Genomic DNA, 23,688 nt, shown 5'->3' with positions numbered 1-23,688 from the left:
TTCAATATATTTATAAATGATCTGGAAAGAAATACGACGAGTAAGGTAATCAAATTTGCAGCTGATAAAAATTGTTCAGAGTAGTTAAATCACAAGCAGATTGTGATAAATTGCGGGAAGACCTTGTGAGACTGGAAAATTGGGCATCGAAATGGCAGTTGAAATTTAATGTGGGTAAGTGCAAGGTGATGCATATAGGGAAAAATAACCCATGCTATAATTACACGATGTTAGGTTCCATATTAGGAACTACCACCCAAGAAAGAGATCTAGGCGTCATAGTGGATAACACATTGAAATCGTCGGCTCAGTGTGCTGCGGCAGTCAAAAAAAAGCAAACAATGTTGGGAATTATTAGAAAGGGAATGGTGAATAAAACAGAAAATGTCATAATGCCTCTGTATCGCTCCATGGTGAGACCGCACCTTGAATACCGTGTACAGTTCTGGTCGCCGCATCTCAAAAAAGATATAGTGGCGATGGAGAAGGTACAGAGAAGGGCAACCAAAATGATAAAGGGGATGGAACAGCTTCCCTATGAGGAAAGGCTGAAGAGGTTAGGGCTGTTCAGTTTGGAGAAGAGACAGCTGAGGGGGGATATGATCGAGGTCTTTAAGATCATGAGAGGTCTTGAACAAATCGATGTGACTCTGTTATTTACACTTTCGAATAATAGAAGAACTAGGGGGCATTCCATGAAGTTAGCAAGTAGCACATTTAAGACTAATCGGAGAAAATTCTTTTTCATTCAGCGCACAATAAAGCTCTGGAATTTGTTACCAGGGGATGTGGTTAGTGCAGTTAGTGTAGCTGGGTTTAGAAAAGGATTGAATAAGTTCTTGGAGAAGTCCATTACCTGCTATTAAGTTGACTTAGGAAATGGCCACTGCTATTACTAGCAACAGTAACATGGGATAGACTTAGTTTTTGGATACTTGCCAGGTTCTTATGGCCTGGCTTGGCCTCTGTTGGAAACAGGATGCTGGGCTTGATGGACCCTTGGTCTGACCCAGTATGGCATATTCTTATGTTCTTAATGTGCATTAGAAATTACAGCTTTTTAAATGACTTTATTTTTTCGTGTTTTCAGACCATTGTCGCTATTAACAAGGATCCTGAAGCTCCAATTTTCCAGGTTGCTGACTTTGGTTTGGTGGCAGATTTATTTAAGGTAAAGTTGATTTATTTATTTTAAGCATTTTATATACCGGGGAACATCATCTCAGTTTACAGATAACTAAACACTTATCATAAAGTATCAACAGGATACTGGATACGGTTACTTACTGGAATACATCCTTTGCATAAATCTTTTTTACCCATATTTACAGTCTACCAGGTTGTACCTTTGGCAGTTTTTGCAGTCTTATCCATACCCATTTATTGATTTGAAATGTACATAAACATAATTCTTTTAAGATTCTGACCCACAGTTGCCAGTAATCCAAATACACAAGCAATGATATGTGCAGGAATGGTACCAAACCAGACCTTGGGTTCAAAGAATAACTGGAGAAAAAATGTTTCTGTCCTTTGGATAGGGCTTTATTAAGACAGAACAAAATAACTGTAGGTGGTGATATAACTCGCCCACAGTGAGCAGGGGAGTTATGTCACCTGCTCATTGGCATAGTATGTCTGAACCCTAATATAACATAGTAACATAGTATTGACAGCAGAAAAAGACCAAATGGTCCATCCAGTCTGCCCAGCAAGCTTCTTATGGCAGTAACCATCGCTCCACACCGGTCATCCTCAGGTTTCTGTTAAGGGTGGAAACTGCTGCTCCGTGCACGTTACCCCCAGCTCTTATATATTAACATAGCAACATTTTCACTCGGTGAGGAGCCTTATTGAAAATTCAGACAATGCTGCTTGATGTGCTTTTCTTTTGGACTTGGCCGTAGAAGCAGTCCTGTGCTGTTTCCCTTATGTCTGTATCAGAATCCCATACCGTAAAAGTCAGGGTCCAAATTGGTTGACACTTAAGTCCAGTTCCCCTAGCAGAGAGTTATGTTGCAGTTGTGTCAAAAGCATCAAGGCTTATTGGTTAAGGGTAGTTATTCCCTTAACCACTTAGGTGGTGCTTCTTCCACTTTCTGAATACCATCCATTCATCTAAAAACTTTGGTTGGAGTTTTGACCATAACCATATGAAGAATATTCATTCTACTCCTCTACCTCCTTCAATTATAGAGCCTATTTTGGAAAAGTTGTCTGTCCAATTAGATTTCCAGTCTATTCCTTGTTTTCAGAAAGCTCAAAAAGCATTTAAATACATTTTACAACTCCTTCTCTTTGAGAGAAGCTTTCTTCCAAGGATACTCTGATTTTTGCTTCTAACTAAGGAAGATTCTCCTTCATCTTATGATTCTTTCTCCTTCCATTTGCTAGCAGAGTCAACAAACTTGCCTTCAGATTCCTCCAAAGAGCCAGCTAGAAGTACCGCTCCACAAGAGCACATGACCTAACCAGCCTTCCTAAAAAAAACCAAAACAAAAGCAATGGCAACACATGTTCCAAACTGTCCCTATGTTTTTGTGGAAAAAAGACTTGCAAAAGGTTGAAAGTCTTATTAGAACATACTTATGTCAAGGTGCCAAGCTGAGAATTGTCCTAGCAAAATTGTATGGGAGGTAGGAGTCAGGGAGTTTGGGTTTGGCAAACTTGAAGCTATACAATTTAGTTTTTACCCTGCATCATGTAGGGGATTGATTACTTGACACAAATTATTATACTCCTATTGCTTTAGAAAAAGTTTATTTTCCGTCCTAGTTATGAGCTGCATAGATCCCCTACCATGTTCCTGTTCTACATTAGAAAGAGCTCTCTTGTCATACTGTCGATGAGAACATGGCAATATCTATGTGCTATGGTACAAATACCGTGTAATCTTTCACAGTTCTTACCCCTCAAGGATAACACACACTTTTTGCCTGGGGTTCACTCAGGAGGTTTTTCTAGCTGGGATTAAGATAATTTCAATTTTTGGATGCAGAAGGACGGATGAGATCCTTTCAAGATTTGATGCAAGAGTTTGTCTTGGAGTATAAACAATTTTTGGCTTAAACTTGCAACTAGGCACTATATCCAGTATCTAAATATGAGAGACTTGAGACACAAAAATAGGGAGTTTGTAGCTGATTTGTGATTTAACAGATCCTGGACAACATACAGTCTCGTTTATTTATGCTTTCTTGATTGGGGAAACTTAATCCTCTGGTATATGACACATTAGTTCATTAGAAACAGGAACTTGATGTGGTACCACTGAATCTTATTATGGTAAATGTTTAAAAAAAAAGTTAGCTCTGTCACATTAATGTCTCTTTAAGAGAGGCTCAATATACATTTTTGAGGTTTTATTTTTCCCAACAGCTTTTATAACTAAGCTGCATTTAACTAATAAGTGTCTTAAATGTTTTTATCTTATCTAATAAGATAAAAACATTAGTGGGCTACAAATTTGTTAAATGTAGGTTAGGGATGCTGAGTCATCAGTTTTGGGCCTGCTTATGTGTTAATAGGTTCTGGAGCAATTTACTGGTTTATATACAGGGAGTAACAGATGCATTGTTACCTCTGGAAGTTAACGCTCAATCCACTCTAAAATATGGCACTGCATATATCAGTTTATATCACACCTACTACATTACATCCACAATACAGCTGCTACAATTCCCAGACTTGGGGGTTTACAGGCTACTAGTTCAGATACTACCAGGGAGCCTCACAGCTCACATCATCCACTGTTCTTACAAATCTTGTGTTCAAAGCTGGTAAATGCAGCTAGAATGTAGATACTAACAACGAAATCAGCAATTTTTCATAAAATGCTTGCATTCACAGAATGAAATTATCTGCATTTATAAAATGGCTCTCATCCAAACAGCCTCCCATGTCTCATACAGTGGGAGGCCAGGTGGTCTTTCACCCCTTTTCTGCCAAGAGAAATCACATATCCTCGGATTTCCTCTCCTCCTGCTGCTGGTCCCCTTGTACCAAGAGATCTAACTGTTCCTGGGTCCACTCTGTCCCCTGATATAGACCAGGCTGTCTCTGTATGTCATAAACTTAAAAAAAGCTTTTAATCTGTATTTAGATTTAAAAAAAGGTAATAGCAGAGACCCATTCACTCTGCTGAAATTGAGACTCTCTCTGGTACCCTACCATTGTGTAGATGAGCGTACATATTACCATTTCCCAAACACACACCACCTTCTCCTCTCAATCCTGCTCTCCCATCATATCATCCTTCCCTTCAGTTCTTCTTCCTCTTACTATTCACCCGCCCATTACCATCACTTACCTTTACTGCATTCCCACCTCCTTTAGGACCTTCAGCCTTTTTATCAGCACCGTCGCTTCCTGATGTGCCACCTATCCAAAACACAACAGATCTCAGTTTGTCCATTTTATGTCTGGCTTCAGTTTTTATTCCAAACTGTGCCTTAAATTTCAAAAAGCCCTTTGGCGGTCCCACTCCCAAAGGTGCTGGTAGCCCAGTGGGGACCTTAAGCAGAACTCCTGGTAAGAAGACACCTGCAGAAGCAGAAAGACGCAGCCCATGTAGGAGGGGGCAGAGCCTGTACGTGCCCACTGCATCACATGCTCTGTGCTCACTGACTGCCACCTCTTTCCACAGTGAACAATAATGAAAAGTATGACTGGGAGCCCTCTCTAGCAATTGCTTAGTTTGCTTATGCAGCCCATCTCTGCCCACTCTTCTGGGTTAACCTCATCATTCATGCTGATGTCACAGAGAGGTTTATGATGTCAGAGAACAGCTGAAGAGGCAGATCTGTCATCCTTTTTGAGGACCTACAAGGATTCTCTTTTAGAGACTTATTTACCAAGCTGTGGGTTATGAAAAGCTCTTGTTGGGAAAGAAAACTATATTGTAATGGTGGATAGATAAGAACCCACCTACCTTAACACAGTGGAGGAATCTGTTCCAGCAAGTTTATTTGAAAAATATATGGAAAAAAAAAAACTAAGAACCCACCTACCTTAACGCAGTGGAGGAATCTGTTCCATCAAGTTTATTTGAAAAATATATGGAAAAAAAACTAAGAACCCACCTACCTTAACGCAGTGGAGGAATCTGTTCCATCAAGTTTGTTTATTTGAAAAATATATGGAAAAAAAAAACTAAGAACCCACCTCCCTTAACGCAGTGGAGGATTCTGTTCCATCAAGTGTGTTTATTTGAAAAATATATGGGAAAAAACTGATATGTGTAAGAAAAAGAAGGAATTCTTGCAAATTTTCGACCAGTATCTTTAATTGTTACCACATAAAGCATGGTTTGATCTTGAGTGATTACTAACTGTTCCAATAATGGGAATGACCTATTTGTTATACTTTGTTACTTTAAGTATATGTCACCGCTATAGATGATTTATGAGTTACAATCCATTTGGGTGGGGATTGGGGGAGGAAAATGGGTTGGGGTTATTGGAATTTGTTAAATATTTTCTGCTTGGCATGCTGCTAGGAAATATTAACCAATTACCATGTATTGCTTGTTTAATTTAAAAAAAAAAAAAAAGATTTGAACTTAAATTAGAAGAGGTGGACTCAAAGAAGACCTATCTGGGGTTCTGAAGTACATACAGGCATCTAATCAAATCATTTCAGTACCAGTCCATAAAACCTTTCAAAAGGTACAATCTACAATGTGGCAGACTCTACCTTTCTCTTATTTATTTATTTAGTTGAAAGATTTCTATCCTGCTAATCCTATGTTCTCGGCAGGTTACAAAGGACATTCATAATCGAATAAAACACTAAAAAAAAAAAAAAAAAAAAAGCAAAGCAGATAAAAATCAGAATGTAACATAAAATACAGACAGTTTAAAAATGTTAATGCAATAACTGAAACAGAACTCAACTCACAGTATTCATCTAAAAATCTCAACAGTTTCTGAGGTGATCATAGTCTTGCTTAAAGAAGTGCACCTTTGCCTATTTTCAAAATATTAAATAGCATAGAATTGTTTGCATTCCACAGAGTTGGGCCAGCTACATGAGTTTATTAAAACTTATGAATCGCTTAACACTAAAAATAGGTCTAGGTAATGTACAAGGGAACAATCCTAAAATTCGATAATAAAACAAAACATAACACTAAACCTAAGACTGGACAACAGATCTAAAATTAAAACACAGTAAAACAATTATAAGAACATGTATTAATAAATAAAACAATACAAACCTTAAAATAGGCAAATTAAAAAAAAAAAAAAAGTTTAAAGAAATTTTCTGAAGTTTCGTACAGAGTCACACTGATGAAGTTCCATTGGGAAAGAATTCCAAAGGGCGGACCGGTCACTGAAAAAGCGCACTCACAAGTAATGTGTGGATGTGCAGCTCTGGGAGATAGAATATCTAGCAATCTGCACTCTAGTGGGTTGGTAAAATTTTAAAGGACAGGTCTGGTGGTTAATTAGTTTAAAGATTGTCATTCCAGTTTTGTATTTGATTCTTTTGCCAAGATGGAAGCCAGTGTAACTCGATCAATGTTGGAGTAATATGGTCAAAAGCTTCAGTCCTGATATTAAGCGAGCCGAGGAATTTAGTAACAGCTGCAATGGTTGACGTGTTGTGAGCGGTAGGCCAGAATATATAGACTGTTGCAGTAATGAATGATGGGAAATATTGAGGCTTGTAACAGTGTAGAATTCAGGAGCGTGTAAGGCAGGCAAGAACACAAAGTCTAAAGAATCCTTGTGATATAACTTGTTTAATTTGTGGGCGAAAAGAGAGCATACTGTGTAATGTCACACCAAGGCTTCTGATTTGGCTTTCGATTGGAAAATTTGAATTTTCCAATGAAATGGTGTTTTCAATGAAAGACAAATAAGGTCTATAAATGCAAGAAACTCAGACTTGGGACATATTGCTCCATAAAACTGTCATTTATTCCATCCCGGAACTTTATCTCTCTAGCATGTCAGGATGATACATTTACCCAGTCAATATTGGGGTAATTGAAATCTGGAGCACAACACACAAACTGGGAGTCAGTAGATAACCACAGAAATAATCTAGTAACAAAAATTGTGGAAATCGCAATATTGTAAATATTAGCCTAAGAAGGTGTCAGCAAGCCTGACGTTATATGTCTTTGTAGCAGACACTAACCGGTCTACTCAATCATCCACCTTTATCGGTTTTTAATGCTTGAATACTGCAAAAGTTATTTTTATAGAGCTTTTTTCTTTTTAATTAAAATTGTCCTCCATGGAATTCAAAGTATATCAGACTCTTTATCGGACAGCTCGTTTTTATTGCCCTACACGGGCCGGTGTTTCGCTTGCTAAGCTTCGTCAGGGGCACATCAAATGATGTTATACCAAGAGTCAGTTACCATTCAAAATGGACTGACGTGAAGTCCATTTTGAATGGTAACTGACTCTTGGTATAACATCATTTGATGTGCCCCTGACGAAGCTTAGCAAGCGAAACACCGGCCCGTGTAGGGCAATAAAAACGAGCTGTCCGATAAGAGTCTGATATACTTTGAATTCCATGGAGGACAATTTTAATTAAAAAGAAAAAAGCTCTATAAAAATAACTTTTGCAGTATTCAAGCATTAAAAACCGATGAAGGTGGATGATTGAGTAGACCGGTTAGTGTCTGCTACAAAGACATATAACGTCAGGCTTGCTGACACCTTCTTAGGCTAATATTTACAATATTGCGATTTCCACACTTTTTGTTACTAGGTAATTGAAATCTCCCATTAATACCACACTACCAATTTGGTCAGCTTCCGTAATTTCTCTTAGCATTTCACTGTCCATCTCACCATCTTGACCAGGTGGACGGTAGTATACGCCTATTACTATGGTCTTCCCCAACACACAAGGGATTTCTACCCATAAAGATTCGATTGTGCAGTCTAACTTCTGTTTATTCGCTGCCTTACTGACTATTAAAAGCACAAACACACAAAACACACTAAATAATAATCCCCAATAAAAAATAAATAAAAACATTTCCCAAGCTAAAAACTTACTGATTCTTTTCAGTCAGCAGCAAGGTAATCTTCTCCTCTCCAGGGACAGGGAAATACCTACTGTACCTGAATATAACTTGACGAGCTACCAATAAAAAGATGTGAGCTACATCTAAAAATAAGTATATCAGTTTTTGAATAAGATGAAATGTGGCCTTTGGGCAAGGAAGCAAGTTGAAGATGAGTGATTGTGCTCAGAAGGTGTGAGATGTGTTTTCACAGAACTTGTCCCACTCTCATATTTCCTAGCATTCTTTCCCTTTCTTTTCTTCCTGTTTTACATTCCATTGTTTCTAACTTTCATTGATAGGTTTTTCATTTTTGCTTGCATTCCTTCCCATTTTACATTCTTGTATTCCAGTCTTAAATTCCTTTCATTCTTTTATGCCTTTATATGTATATATACTTTTTTTTTGCCGCCTTAAATTTTTTAAATTCTTTTTACCTACATATTTCTGATCTGTAGAATTTTCAGTGTAAACATCTGGCTGATAGCTGATTTCTAAAAATGTTTTCTGCAATAGGAAAAAGTAGGAAGATGAAAAAAATATAGTATATTAGGGAGGGTAGCATTCGTTATTAACAGGGTGAAAATATGCTTGAGGGCGAGAACATCAGAAGTAGTGAAGCTTTTTCTTCATGTGAAAGCTGAGCCAAATATGAGAACGTTATTATCTTTCAAATTAAGCTGTCACCTGAACTCTCATTAACTTTGATACCCAATGTTACATGTATATCACTCAGTTGTTTCATCTTGAGTTTCTGGAATGTCATTTAAATTTTAATCAAGAACCCATACTGCATTCTGACACCATCTGACACCGACGACCTCTGGAAGAATTTCAAAAAAATAGGCAGCATTTTGTTTCCTAGGGCTGAAAGCACCTTTCTGTGGACACATTCATGTGCAAAAGAGAGGCGGAGGTTTTCACACATTTGTCGTGTGTGACACTTTGTCCTAGATTTACTTGTAGCTTTCGCAACGGTTTTTCGGTTTGTCTTTTAAATGTGGCCTGTTCAGTTGGCCATTGATATATTAAAGTTATTTTTGTCAAGGGGAGAAATGTTTTTACTTTTTTTTAATTTGACATTCATGTGAAATAGTTTTCATGAAACACGAGACCATTTTTCAGATGAGCAGTGCCAATGTATATCACATATAAGTATGTAGTTTCATGTAATCTCTCTGGTATGAGCTCACGGTGTGTCCACAGAGAGACGGCAGCATAAAACCTGCGAGCACTTAATGCCGTTCTCGAATGAATGCCTTCTGGCTGGGCAGTAAACATGGGCCTTTTAATAAGGCGAAGACAACGTGACATTCGGAAGAAACAACATGTAGACAATTTCCTTAATAAATTTTGTACGAACACATTATTTCCACTTAATGGAAATGTAGATCTCCTAAATAATTTAGAGCTTATGTTCAGCTATGGTGAGTTCAGCTGGGATCTTTCGGAACTACGGCAACCTGTGTCCCCTTGCGAGATGAAGTAACTGATATTTTATACAAGTGACTTGGGTAGGTTTGCAGGTGTAGTCTGTATAATAATCGACTAACTGGTTTCATGCACAAATGCTTCATGATTTTGCTATTGATTCAGAGAGCTACATTTTACTTTACTGAAATTTACTGTATCTAAATGGTAACATTCCACTTTGAGCATATATCAAAAGGCAATTTGTAAAGTTACATCTTTACAAGTTGTGTAGCAACTAAAAGCAGAATTTAAAAGGGAATTTTAATAATTTTTTTAGTCAGCTACTAAAGTATTTAAAACATTTTTTGTTTTTGCTTGTATTGTTTTATCAAGGAAAATTTTAGGTGGAATATTTATAGCAGTGATGGCAGATAAAGACCATCAAGTCTGCCCAGCAAGTGGCTTATGGTAGTAACTGCTGCATTGTACAGGTTATCCTCTTGCTTTCTGTTTAGAGTAGTAGCTACTATGCTGTGCAGATTACTCCCATGCAGAAGTGTTACATTTAAAGTTAAGATAGGTTACCCCTTATCTTTATTACCAACCTCGGGCCTTTAGGGATCTACAATGTTTATCCCATATCCTTTTAAATTATAGAAACATAGAAACGACGGCAGAAGAAGACCAAACGGCCCATCCAGTCTGCCCAGCAAGCTTCACACATTTTTTTCTCATACTTATCTGTTTCTCTTAGCTCTTGGTTCTATTTCCCTTCCACCCCCACCATTAATGTAGAGAGCAGTGATGGAGCTGCATCCAAGTGAAATATCTAGCTTGATTAGTTAGGGGTAGTAGGGGTAGTAACCGCCGCAATAAGCAAGCTACACCCATGCTTATTTGTTTTACCCAGACTATGTTATACAGCCCTTATTGGTTGTTTTTCTTCTCCCCTGCCGTTGAAGCAGGGAGCTATGCTGGATATGCTTGAAGTATCAGTTTTTTCTTCTCCCATGCTGTTGAAGCAGAGAGCTATGCTGGATATGCATTGAAATTGAAGTATCAGGCTTATTTGGTTTGGGGTAGTAACCGCCGTAACAAGCCAGCTACTCCCCTCTTTGTGAGTGCAAATCCTTTATTCCACATTTCCTCTTGCTGTTGAAACTAGAACGATGTTGGAGTCACAGTAAGCATGTGTACGTTTATTGAATAAGGGTATTGTCTCCAGGCAGTAGCCATCATTCTGGCGAGTCACCCACTCTTCATTGGCGGCCTCTTGACTTTATGGATCCACAGTGTTTATCCCACGCCCCTTTGAAGTCCTTCACAGTTCTGGTCTTCACCACATCCTCCGGAAGGGCATTCCAGGCATCCACCACCCCCTCCGTGAAGAAATACTTCCTGACATTGGTTCTGAATCTTCCTCCCTGGAGCTTCAAATCGTGACCCCTGGTTCTGCTGATGTTTTTCCTACGGAAAAGGTTTGTCGTTGTCTTTGGATCATTAAAACCTTTCAAGTATCTGAAAGTCTGTAACATATCGCCTCTGCTCCTCCTTTCCTCCAGGGTGTACATATTTAGATTCTTCAATCTCTCCTCGTACGTCATCCGATGAAGACCCTCCACCTTCCTGGTCGCCCTTCTCTGTACCGCTTCCATCTTGTCTTTGTCTTTTTGTAGATACGGTCTCCAGAACTGAACACAGTACTCCAGGTGAGGCCTCACCAAGGACCTGTAGAAGGGAATAATCACTTCCCTTTTCTTACTCGATATTCCTCTCTCTATGCAGCCCAGCATTCTTCTGGCTTTTGCTATAGCCTTGTCGCATTGTTTCGCAGACTTCATATCATTAGACACTATCGCCCCAAGGTCCCTCTCCTGCTCCGTGCACATCAGCCTTCCCCCCCCCATCGAATACAGTTCATTCGGATTTCCACTCTCCATATGCATGACTTTGCACTTCTTGGCATTGAATCTCTGCTGCCATATCTTTGACCACTCTTCCAGTTTCCTTAGATCCCGTCTCATTCTCTCCACTCCTTCCGGCGTGTCCACTCTGTTGCAGATCTTAGTGTCATCCGCAAAAAGACAAACCTTGCCTTCAATCCCGTCCGCAATGTCGCTCACAAAGATATTGAACAGGACCGGTCCCAACACCGATCCTTGCGGTACACCACTTAAAACCGCTCTCTATTCAGAGAAGGTTCCATTTACCATCACACATTGTCTTCTGTCCGTCAACCAATTTGCAATCCAGGTCACCACCTCGGCACTCACTCCTAAGCTTCTCGTTTTATTCACCAGTCTCCTGTGCGGAACCGTGTCAAAAGCTTTGCTGAAATCCAAGTATATGATATCGAGCGCTCTTCCTCGATCCAATTCCTTGGTTACCCAGTCAAAAAAGTCAATCAGATTTGTCTGACAGGATCTTCCCCTGGTGACTCCATGTTGCCTCTGGTCCATCAATTCTCCGGACTGTAGATAGTTCACTATTCTCTCTTTCAGCAGTGACTCCATTACTTTTCCCACCACCGAAGTGAGGCTGACCGGTCTGTAGTTGCCAGCCTCCTCCCTGTTCCCACTCTTGTGAAGCGGGACCACCACCGCTCTTCTCCAATCTCTCGGCACCACTCCCGTTTCTAGGGATCTATTGAACAGGTCACACAGCGGAGCCGCCAGAACATCTCTGAGCTCCCTCAATATCCTTGGATGAATCCCATCAGGCCCCATGGCTTTGTCCACTTTCAGGTTCTTTAGCTCTTCCCACACATTTTTCTACTGTAAAAGGATTTTCATCTATTCCACTTCCCTCCAGTTTCTTGTTGTGTAGAGATGGTCCTTCTCCAGGGTCTTCTTTAGTGAACACAGAGCTGAAGTATTAGTTTAATATTTCTGCCATTTCTTCGTCTCCCTCCACACATTGATCATTACCACCTTTCAATTTCACTATACCACTTTGGACCTTTCTCTTTTCGCTGATGTATCTGAAAAATGTTTTGTCACCATTTTTTATCTCCTTGGCAATCCTGTTTTCCGCTTGACTTTTTGCCAACTTGATTAATTTCTTAGTCTCCCTCAGTTGAATCAGATATTCTTCTTTGTGCTCCTCCCTTTGGGATCTTTTGTATTTCTTGTATGCAGTTCTTTTAGCTTTAATTTTGTCAGCCACCTCCTTTGAGAACCAGATAGGTTTCATTTTTCTTTTGCTTTTCTTTACATTTCTAACATATAGAGCAGTTGCCTTGGCGATTGCTCCTTTTAGATTGGTCCACTGCTGATCCACATCTCTCTCGTTCTCCCATCCTTTAAGTTCTTCCTCCAGGTACTTCCCCATTTCCTCAAAGTCTGTGTTTTTGAACCGTAAAACTCGGGTCTTTGTGGTTCTTTTCCCTATTCTTTTAGTGATATTAAACCATACCGTTTGATGATCACTGCTGCTGAGGTGGGCGCCCACCTGGACATCTGAGACATAATCTGCATTAGTGAGCACTAAGTCGAATATAGCTCCTTCTCTGGTGGGTTCCAACACCATTTGTTTGAACAAAGATACTTGCATGGCATCCACTATCGTCTGCTATTTTTAATTTCTGCAGGTGGGATTTTCCAGTCTACATCTGGCATATTAGTCACCCACGATCACCACTTCTCCCTTCTTACCTATCTTATGGATGTCTTCAACCAGGTCTCTGTCCAGCTCTTCCTTTTGGTTTGGAGGCCTGTAAACCACTCCAATATAAATGGACGCTCAGTCATCTTTTTTTAGGTCGAGCCATAGAGCTTCTTCCTTACCTCAACTTCCTTGTAGCTCAGATGCTTGGATGTTGTTTCTGACATAAAGAGCCACACCTCCCCCTTTTCTATCCTCTCTGTCCTTCCTTAACAAGTTGTAGCCTGGTATTGTTGTATCCCATTTATGAGATTCTGTGAACCATGTCTCTGTGATAGCAACAATGTCCAATTGTGCCTCAGCCATTAGGGCCTGCAGATCTGGGATTTTATTTCCCAAACTATGAGCATTTGTGGTCATAGCCTTCCAGGTACTCTCTTTAAGGTTATTGCTTTTCCTGGACTCCTTATATTAGTTGAGATTTGCTATTCACTTCACTCTCTCTTTTTGTAGTTGTGCCACTGTTGACAGAGTTATTCATCTGAATTAGATTTTTTTTGGTTATGGATCTTGAAATACTGCATGCATTGTGTTTTTTCTCTCATTTCTGGTAACACTTCAATGTTTTTCTCAAGAACTTCTTCAGTTTTTAATATAGAGAAGGCTTGTTGTTCTTTTTGCATTTGGTACATTGTGTGTCTCCTCATCACAGGTCTAATTGTACCTGAGCCCACTGTATTCCTGGATTTTAAAGAACTTCTTAATGACCTGTTTGAGTGGGGGGGTGTACCTGTTGGCTGCCCATCTGTCAAGAATGGGTGACTGTGGGTCCTACCTGAGCCTAATGAATCTCCTTTTCTTGACTCCTGGCTTTTTTGTGATATTGGGGAATTATGTTCTGAGTAATGCAATGTGGGTGTATTACTTTTAATTGAAGCTAATTGATCTTTAATCTCAGTCAGCTCCTTTTTCAAGGAAGAGAGTTGTGCACAAATTGGGCAAGCTCTAAGTGTCCAGATGCTTTCCCTCAGAATAAAGGCTCCACAGCAGTTACATTGGATAGTCCTCATCATGGTAATTTGTGATTTGTATTTTCTTGACTTTTACCAATGCACTAATTTATCTCGCCGCCAATGGTACGTTAGGCAGTCTTTATTAGAAAACAAGCCCCAGGGCAGGGTGGGAGGGAGTCAAACAGTTAAGCCTGGGACAAGCTGGGTAAAGCAGGGCACTTCTGGGCGGCTTTCTTTGCTTTTAGGTCAATTGTTTTAAAAAACAGTCTTTATGCCCCAATTTTTAGTTTGAACAGCTTATTTGTGCCAGCTAATTCCAAAACAGAGAGACTTAAACAGTTTACAAGCTGGAGAGCGATTTTGTTTTTGGGGGGGGGGGGGTGGGTGGTTGTTTGTTTTTTCAACTTTTTTTTTCTTCAACTCAGTTTCCTACGCTTCGTGACATTGGGCCATCACTACCAGTTCCAGGCCCTACTGTTCGGGCTGGCTACGGCTCCCCGAACGCTCACCAAGATCACGGTGGTAGTAGCGGCAGCACCGAGGAAAGAGGGAATCCTTGTGCATCCATACCTGGACGATTGGCTGATCAGAGTGAAATCGCCAGAGGAAAGCCAGCAAGCAACCACCAGAGTCGAACTACTGCAGAACTTCGGGTGGGTCGTCAACACACCCAAGAGCCACCCTGCAGCCCTCCCAATGCCTGGAATACCTGGAAGTCCGGTTCGACACCAAAGGGAACAAAGTCACCCTTCCACCTACAAGGAGAAGGAGATTGATGGAACAACTACGAGCATTGTTGAATTCCACTATCTCCGAGTCCTTGGACTCATGGCATAAACCATAGAAGTCGTCCCACGGGCAAGGGCCCACATGCGGCCCCTACAACATTCCCTACTGTCTCGATGGAACCCGACGTCTCAAAACTACTCCACCCCCCTCAGACTACCGGCGAAGGTTCGGAACCAACTACAATGGTGGCTACAAGAAGACCACCCGAGCGAGGGAACAAGCCTATTCCCACCGGTTGAAGACATCCATAAGATAGGTAAGAAGGGAGAAGTGGTGATCGTGGGTGACTTTAATATGCCAGATGTAGACTGGAAAATCCCATCTGCAGAATCTAAAAATAGCAGAGCGATAGTGGATGCCATGCAAGTATCTTTGTTCAAACAAATGGTGTTGGAACCCACGAGAGAAGGAGCTATACTAGACTTAGTGCTCACTAATGGAGATAATGTCTCCGATGTCCAGGTGGGCACCCACCTCAGCACCAGTGATCATCAAACGATATGGTTTAATATCACTAAAAGAATAGGGAAAAGAACCACAAAGACCCGAGTTTTACAGTTCAAAAACACAGACTTTGAGGAAATGGGGAAGTACCTGGAGGACAAACTAAAAGGATGGGAGAATGAAAGAGATGTGGATCAGCAGTGGACCAATCTAAAAGGAGCAATCACCAAGGCAACTGCTCTATATGTTAGAAATGTAAAGAAAAGCAAAAGAAAATTGAAACCTATCTGGTTCTCAAAGGAGGTGGCTGACAAAATTAAAGCTAAAAGAACAGCATACAAGAAATATAAAAGTTCCCAAAGGGAGGAACACAAAGAAGAATATTTGTATCAACTGAGGGAGACAAAGAAATTAATCAAGTTGGCAAAAAGTCAAGCAGAAGAGAGGATTGCCAAGGAGATAAAAAATGGTGACAAAACATTTTTCAGATACATCAGCGAAAAGAGAAAGGTCCAAAGTGGTATAGTGAAATTGAAAGGTGGTAATGATCAATGTATGGAGAGAGATGAAGAAATGGCAGAAATATTAAACGAATACTTCAGCTCTGTGTTCACTAAAGAAGACCCTGGAGAAGGACCATCTTTACACAACAAGAAACTGGAGGGAAGAGGAATAGATGAAAATCCTTTTACAGAAGAGAATGTATGGGAACAGCTAAAGAACCTGAAAGTGGACAAAGCCATGGGGCCTGATGGGATTCATCCAAGGATACTGAGGGAGCTCAGAGATGTTCTGGCGGGTCCGCTGTGTGACCTGTTCAATAGATCCCTAGAAACAGGAGTGGTACCAAGAGATTGGAGAAGAGCGGTGGTGGTCCCGCTTCACAAGAGTGGGAACAGGGAGGAGGCTGGCAACTACAGACCGGTCAGCCTCACTTCGGTGGTGGGAAAAGTAATGGAGTCACTGTTGAAAGAGAGAATAGTGAACTATCTACAGTCAGGAGAATTAATGGACCAGAGGCAACATGGATTCACCAGGGGAAGATCCTGTCAGACAAATCTGATTGACTTTTTTGACTGGGTAACCAAGGAATTGGATCAAGGAAGAGCGCTCGATGTCATCTACTTGGATTTCAGCAAAGCTTTTGATACGGTTCCGCACAGGAGACTGGTGAATAAAACGAGAAGCTTGGGAGTGAGTGCCGAGGTGGTGACCTGGATTGCAAATTGGTTGACGGATAGAAGACAATGTGTGATGGTAAATGGAACTCTCTCTGAAGAGAGAGCGGTTTTAAGCGGTGTACCACAAGGATCGGTTTTGGGACCGGTCCTGTTCAATATCTTTGTTAGCGACATTGCGGACGGGATAGAAGGTAAGGTTTGTCTTTTTGCGGATGACACTAAGATCTGCAACAGAGTGGACACGCCGGAAGGAGTGGAGAGAATGAGACGGGATCTAAGGAAACTGGAAGAGTGGTCAAAGATATGGCAGCTGAGATTCAATGCCAAGAAGTGCAAAGTCATGCATATGGGGAGTGGAAATCTGAATGAACTGTATTCGATGGGGGGGGAAAGGCTGATGTGCACGGAGCAGGAGAGGGACCTTGGGGTGATGGTGTCTAATGATCTGAAGTCGGCGAAACAATGCGACAAGGCGATAGCTAAAGCCAGAAGAATGCTGGGCTGCATAGAGAGAGGAATATCGAGTAAGAAAAGGGAAGTGATTATTCCCTTGTACAGGTCCTTGGTGAGGCCTCACCTGGAGTACTGTGTTCAGTTCTGGAGACCGTACCTTCAAAAAGACAAAGACAAGATGGAGGCGGTACAGAGAAGGGCGACCAGGAAGGTGGAGGATCTTCATCGGATGACGTACGAGGAGAGATTGAAGAATCTAAATATGTACACCCTGGAGGAAAGGAGGAGCAGAGGTGATATGATACAGACTTTCAGATACTTGAAAGGTGTTAATGATCAAAGACAACGACAAACCTTTTCCGAAGGAAAAAAATCAGCAGAACCAGGGGTCACGATTTGAAGCTCCAGGGAGGAAGATTCAGAACCAATGTCAGGAAGTATTTCTTCACGGAGAGGGTGGTGGATGCCTGGAATGCCCTTCCGGAGGATGTGGTGAAGACCAGAACTGTGAAGGACTTCAAAGGGGCATGGGATAAACACTGTGGATCCATAAAGTCAAGAGGCTGCCAATGAAGAGTGGGTGACTCGCCAGAATGACGGCTACTGCCTGGAGTCAATACCCTTATTGAATAAACATACACAGGCTTACTGTGACTCCAAAATCGCTCTAAGCTTCAACAGCAAGAGGAAATGTGGAAAAAAGGATTCACACTCACAAAGAGGGGAGTAGCTGGCTTGTTACGGCGGTTACTACCCCCAAATCAAATAAGCCTGATACTTCACTTTCAATGCATATACAGCATAGTTCTCTGATTCAACGGCAGGGGAGAAGAAAAACTGATACTTCACACATCCAGAAAAGAGGGTTCGCACTCGCAAAGCAGGGAGTAGCTGGCTTGTTACGGCGGTTACTACCCCAAACCAAATGTGCCTGATACTTCACTTTCGATGCATATCCAGCATAGCTCTCTGCTTCACGGCATGGGAGAAGAAAATCAACCAATAAGGGCTGTATAACAGTCTGGGTAAAACAAATAAACATGGGTGCAGATTGCTTATTGCGGCGGCTTCTACCCCTAACTAATCAAGCTAGATATTTCACTTGGATGCAGCTCCATCACTGCTCTCTACATTAAAGGTGGGGGTGGAAGGGAAATAGAACCAAGAGCTAAGAGAAACAGATAAGTATGAGAGAGAAAATTTGCGGGGCAGACTAGATGGGCCATTTGGTCTCCTTCTGCCGTCATTTCTATGTTTCTATGTTTCTATGGAATGGACCTTGCTCACCACGGACGCAAGCCTACGAGGATGGGGAGCCCACTGCCAGGAGCTAACGGCTCGAGGGCAACGGGACGAAGAAGAGTCGGCACGGAACATAAACCGACTGGAAACCCGAGCAGTCAGACTAGCCTGCCTACGGTTCAGCCACAGACTCCGGGGCAAATCAGTCAGTCATGTTGGACAACGTCTCGACAGTGGCCTACATCAACTGCCAGGGGGGAACCAGAAGCCAACAGGTGTCCCTGGAAATAGACCCCCTAATGGCGTGGGCAGAATCAAACCTACAAGGGATATCAGCCGCCCACATCGCGGGAAAAGACAACTTCACCGCAGACTAACTCAGCAGAGAGTCTGGCGCCAGGGGAATGAACACTGTCGACAACAGCCTTCCAGCTGATAGTAAACCACTGGGGAACACCAGCCATGGATCTTCTGGCAACCGGGTCCAACACCCATATTCCCAAGTTCTTCAGCCGAAGACGGGAAGTGCCGTCCCAGGGAATCGACACCCTCGTCCAGACCTGGCCTCAGGAGGACCTACTGAACGCCTTCCCTCCATGGCCACTACTGGGCGGAATCATCCGCAAGATAGACCACCACAGAGGGCCGGTACTTCTAGCGGCCCCAGACTGGCCAAGAAGGCCGTGGTACGCGGACACGCGAAGACTTTTGGCGGGAAACCCTCTACGCCTACCTCCACACGGGGATCTACTCCAGCAAGGACTGATCCTCCACGAAGACCCGACGAGATTCTCAATTATGGTCTGGCCGTCGAGAGGTCTCGCCTGAAAAAGAGTGGATACTCAGGACCAGCGATAGACACGCTGCTCCGAACGCGCAAGTTTTCCACCTACTTAACATATATACGAGTATGGAGAATATTCGAAGTCTGGTGCGAGGACCGCGACATCCTTCCACAGTCAAAATCCCCATGATCCTGGAATTTCTGCAGGACAGCGTGAGCCAAAGGTTGTCTCTCAACTCCATCAAGGTACAACTGGCCGTCCTGGCCAGCTTCAGACCCAGGGTGGACGGCAGCAGCCTAGCGGCCCACCCAGACGTCTCCTGCTTCTTAGACTTCCTAGTGGGAGCCTCATTCAGACCAACTTTGTGGTCTGTCCCTAGGGCTTCTGACCTTGAAGACTGCGTTCCTCGTGGCAATCTGCTCAGCCCGTCGAATCTCCGAACTTCAAGCACTATCGTGCCGGGAGCCGTTCCTCAGATTCACGCCGGGATCCAAAAGCTGCACACTGTACCCTCCTTCCTGCCAACGGTGGTTTCTCACTTCCATCTAAACCAAACCATCTCGCTGCCATCTCCAGACGAGCAGAAGGACTCTGAAGACTCATGCTTTCTTTGCCACCTGAATGTCTGCAGACTCCTAGTCCAATACCTGGAAAGATTGGAACTTGTATGAAAGACGGCCTACGTAGAGGCAGGCAAGCCCCCACCTCTACAAGTCAAGGCCCATTCCACAAGGGCCCAGGCAGTGTTCTGGGCAGAAACCAAGATGCCGTCACCTGCAGAGATCTGTCAGGCGGCAACGTGGTCCTCCATCCAGACCTTCTCGAGATTCTATCGCCTGGATGTTCAGGCCAAGGAGGACACGGCGTTTGCAAAGGCAGTACTAAATGGGCCACGGGCAGCCTCCCGCCCAGTTCGGGAGTAGCTTTTGTACATTCCATTGGTCCCGAGTCCATCTGCTACACGCTAGGAAATGGAGAAATTACTTACCTGATAATTTCATTTTCCTTAGTGTAGACGGATGGACTCGGCATCCCCCACCCATGGCTGCCTCGCAATCGAGAAGCCCCCGGGGGAACCTCCCCCCCCCCCGATTGCAACAAGCACGGGTGAGGCAACCCTTATTTCTAGTTCAGACACCCATATTACCAGGTGTCGGCGCTTCTTGCTTGAATGCCCTAGCGGTCTTCAGCTAGAAAGCTCGTCATCCAATCCGAGTAATCAAGTTTCAAGTTCATCAAATTAATCATAATTATCCAAACATACATATATCCATAATTGCTTTTAGAGGAGAAAACTGAGGAACAGAGCCTCGTGCACGGGAATATGTAGCGCTAACGTCAGATTGAAATCTGACTCAGTTTTCAACTGCTATCAGGCGCACACTATACCCATTGGTCCCGAATCCATCTGTCTACACTAAGGAAAATGAAATTATCAGGTAAGTAATTTCTCCAATCCATTCTTCTTTGGATGGTTAAATCGGGTGGAGGAGGTTGATGGGAAAGGGATGAAGTTGAATGGCACTCTGATCTAGGCAAGACACTCCCTGCTTCACTTATTGTATCATGTGACCTCATTGTATTGTATTTTTTTTTTATTTGTCCATTGAAATCTGAAGTAAAACACATTTTATGTACACTACAGAATAGATATCAGAAGACAAGTTTTCTGAAAGTTGACATTTTGTGTTTAGGACACAATACATAGAAACTGGCAGAAGCTTAATTGATCAAAACCACTGACATGATAGTAACTACTGATTAGGTTACTTGTGATTGCAAGTTTGATACAATTTTCTGGCAATACTGTTTTGTTGTAGTAGTAGTAGTAGTAGTAGTAGTGCTTAATGGTTAGAGTAGTAGATTTGAAACCAGGGAAGCCAGAAGTCAAATCCTGCTGTTGCTCCTTCTGCCCTTGGGCAAGTCACTTCACCCTCTGTTACCTCAGGTACAAACTTAGGGCCTTAGTTACGAAGCATTTTTCCCATAGAGACAGAATGGGAGAAAAGCCTTAGTGACCTGTTAGATTGTGAGTCCTCTGGGGAACAGGGAAATACATTCATGTACTGAAGGTTATTTGCCTTGATGCGAGCTGACTGAAGAAATACTGGCACTGTGGACTCGAACATTTATTCTTTTATTTTATGCTTTCTATTTGCAGGTAGTTCCTGAAATGATTGACATTTTGAAGAAAAAGTGAGTAGAGCTTTGAAGTTCCAAGAAAGAAGAGCAACATGGCGCACTAGAGTTCTGTTCAAATAAAAGATATAATTTAAGATATGGCTGTCTAGAAATCAATCTTTTTATCCCATACATTTTGTTTGTAATTACAAATATTTTTTGGAATTTTTCTAATTCTGCAATAAAACATTACATTTTAAGAGTCGGTAGTGTGATAGTCATTTCTTTGCAGGAATGCTAATGATAAGGTTGGAGGAACATACATAGTTATAATTATTCTATTGTATGTAATGGTAACTGTACCCTGCTGTCAGCCTCACTATATCCCATGAGACATTCAGATTAATGTTATCTTACAGCAGTTTGTAAAAAAGTTCATACTGCTGGGAGATGTATTTAATCCACAAGCAAATTAGGAAGGAAGCTATCCAAATAGAATTCCATTGTGCTTTACAATGTTAGAGGCCCGTTTACTAAGCATCTATTATTGCAGGATATTTAGGGGCTGATCTAATGAGGCTAACTGATCTTTGCATGCGTTTTCCCACACAAATGTTACTTTGGTATTTGTCCAGAAAAAAAACATGCTAAAATGTGGGTCAAAACCTGCGCTAAGGTTAGTATGCGCACATGCAAAACTTATGTAAATGCTGCTATTTAAACTTTACCCTGCACTCTAGGGATCATACAAAATGTCAGAAATGCTTTGGTGTTCCTTTTTTAATGCTGAAATTTTAACTCCAGTCAGAGGTGGAGTAAAGAGGTGAGGACCAAGCTGCACAGAGTTAAATTATTCTAGACAGAGAAGAGAAAGGCAATAAACTCAAAGAAGTGATGCAAACGCAGCTAGATCTTGGGACTGAGCATTACAGTATTGATGATCTTTGTCAGCCACAGTTTTACAGTTATCAAATGCAATATTGGGAATTTAATCTATGGCCTTCCTTCTAGTGCTTATTTGGAAGTGCACCGAGTTGGATCATAAACATAACAAACACTTACACTGTTAAAAACCTTGGAGTCACATTAGACAACCACCTTAATTTTAAAAAACATAACATTATTAAAGATGGGTTCTTCAAACTACACACTCTAAAAAAAATTACTCTACCAACATGATTTCCGTACTGTACCGCAATCCCTCATTTTTTTCGAAAGTTGATTGTAATGCCCTTCTCCTAGGCCTACCCAAAACTACCACTCTACCACTACAAATGCTTCAGAATGCAGCAGCACGCATACTCGCCAACACGAGAAAATCGGAACATATTACTCCCATACTCAGAGATCTGCACCGGCTCTCCATTGCGCGGAGAATCATGTTCAAATCCTTCTCTCTAATACACAAGACCCTACCCAATGAAAACACGACATGGTTCAATAATGAACTTTACTTCCACAAACACTCCAGAACCCCTAGAACACAGCATGCAGCCACCCTACACACCCCCACGCATAAAACCACCACTCTCGAGTCAACCAGGAAGCGTGCGATAACCATAGCCGGACCGAACTGTCGTAACAATACGACAGCGGAGTTACGGCAATAAAATTTAAACAAAAACCGAAACATGGCTTTTCCTCTCTCCCTTACTCTTACAGCTTTGCCCACTAATTTACTTAAATGTACATCCCCTTTTTCCCTCTCGCCACACCTAACTTTTTGTTGGCAATTATTCATATCGATTATATATAAGACTTCTTATCCCATTTCTTTCTTTCATACCCAGCTTTTCTCTTTTCCAATTGTTTTATAAAATTCATTCTATTTATTTATAGACTTATAAATTCAGTGAGAACAATTTGCTTTGTACCACTATTTTATTGTTCCACTGTTCTCTCCCCTCCCCCCATCGCTTAACAAGTTTATTGTAAAGCACTATTGCTTATGTTCGTTTACAATAAACTTAAGCACTGTTGCACATGTTCGTTCTAGTTGGCACAGCTGCAATGTTTCTGATAAAATGAGAAAAATTGTTAGAAAAAAACTGAAAGGAGCAGCTATAAAAGTAAAAAATGTCCAAGAGGCGTGGTTATTGTTAAAAAAATACCATGCTAGAAGCACAGCCCAGATGTATTCCACACATTAAGAAAGGTGGAAAGAAGGCAAAACAATTACCGGCATGGTTAAAAGGGGAGGTGAAAGAAGCTATTTTAGCCAAAAGATCTTCATTCAAAAATTGGAAGAAGGATCCAACAGAAGAAAATAGGATAAAGCATAAACATTGGCAAGCTAAAGGTAAGACATTGATAAGACAGGCTAAGAGAAAATTTGAAAAGAAGTTGGCCGTAGAGGCAAAAACACAGTAAAAACGTTTTAAAATATATCTGAAGTAGAAAGCCCGCGAGGGAGTAAGTCGGACCGTTAGACGATCGAGGGGTTAAAGGGGCACTTAAAGAAGATAAGGCCATCGCGGAAAGATTAAACGATTTCCTTGCTTCAGTGTTTACTGAAGAGGATGTTGGGGAGGTACCCGTAACGGAGAAGGTTGCAATTAATAGTCACTGCTATTAATTGCATCAGTAGCATGGGATCTTCTAGGTGTTTGGGT

The 23,688-nt window shown here is 41.7% G+C and overlaps 1 protein-coding gene across 1 annotated transcript in view; it reads left to right on the top strand.

Annotated features, from left to right (window-relative positions):
- Nucleotides 1-21,341, top strand: part of ETFA (electron transfer flavoprotein subunit alpha) — a 128,005-nt gene extending 106,664 nt beyond the window's left edge. The window contains exons 11-12 of the mRNA XM_029575348.1: nt 1,091-1,171; nt 21,117-21,341. Of these exons, the coding sequence (XP_029431208.1) occupies nt 1,091-1,171; nt 21,117-21,155 (120 nt within the window). The 3' untranslated portion in view covers nt 21,156-21,341. The remainder of the gene's footprint in view (nt 1-1,090; nt 1,172-21,116) is intronic.
- Nucleotides 21,342-23,688: the final 2,347 nt, after the last annotated feature.

This window comes from Rhinatrema bivittatum, chromosome 13 (genome assembly GCF_901001135.1).
Source record: "Rhinatrema bivittatum chromosome 13, aRhiBiv1.1, whole genome shotgun sequence".
Classification (NCBI taxonomy): Eukaryota; Metazoa; Chordata; class Amphibia; order Gymnophiona; family Rhinatrematidae; genus Rhinatrema; species Rhinatrema bivittatum.
Note: the sequence above shows the minus strand (reverse complement) of the source record. Positions and strands in the feature narration are given on the sequence as shown.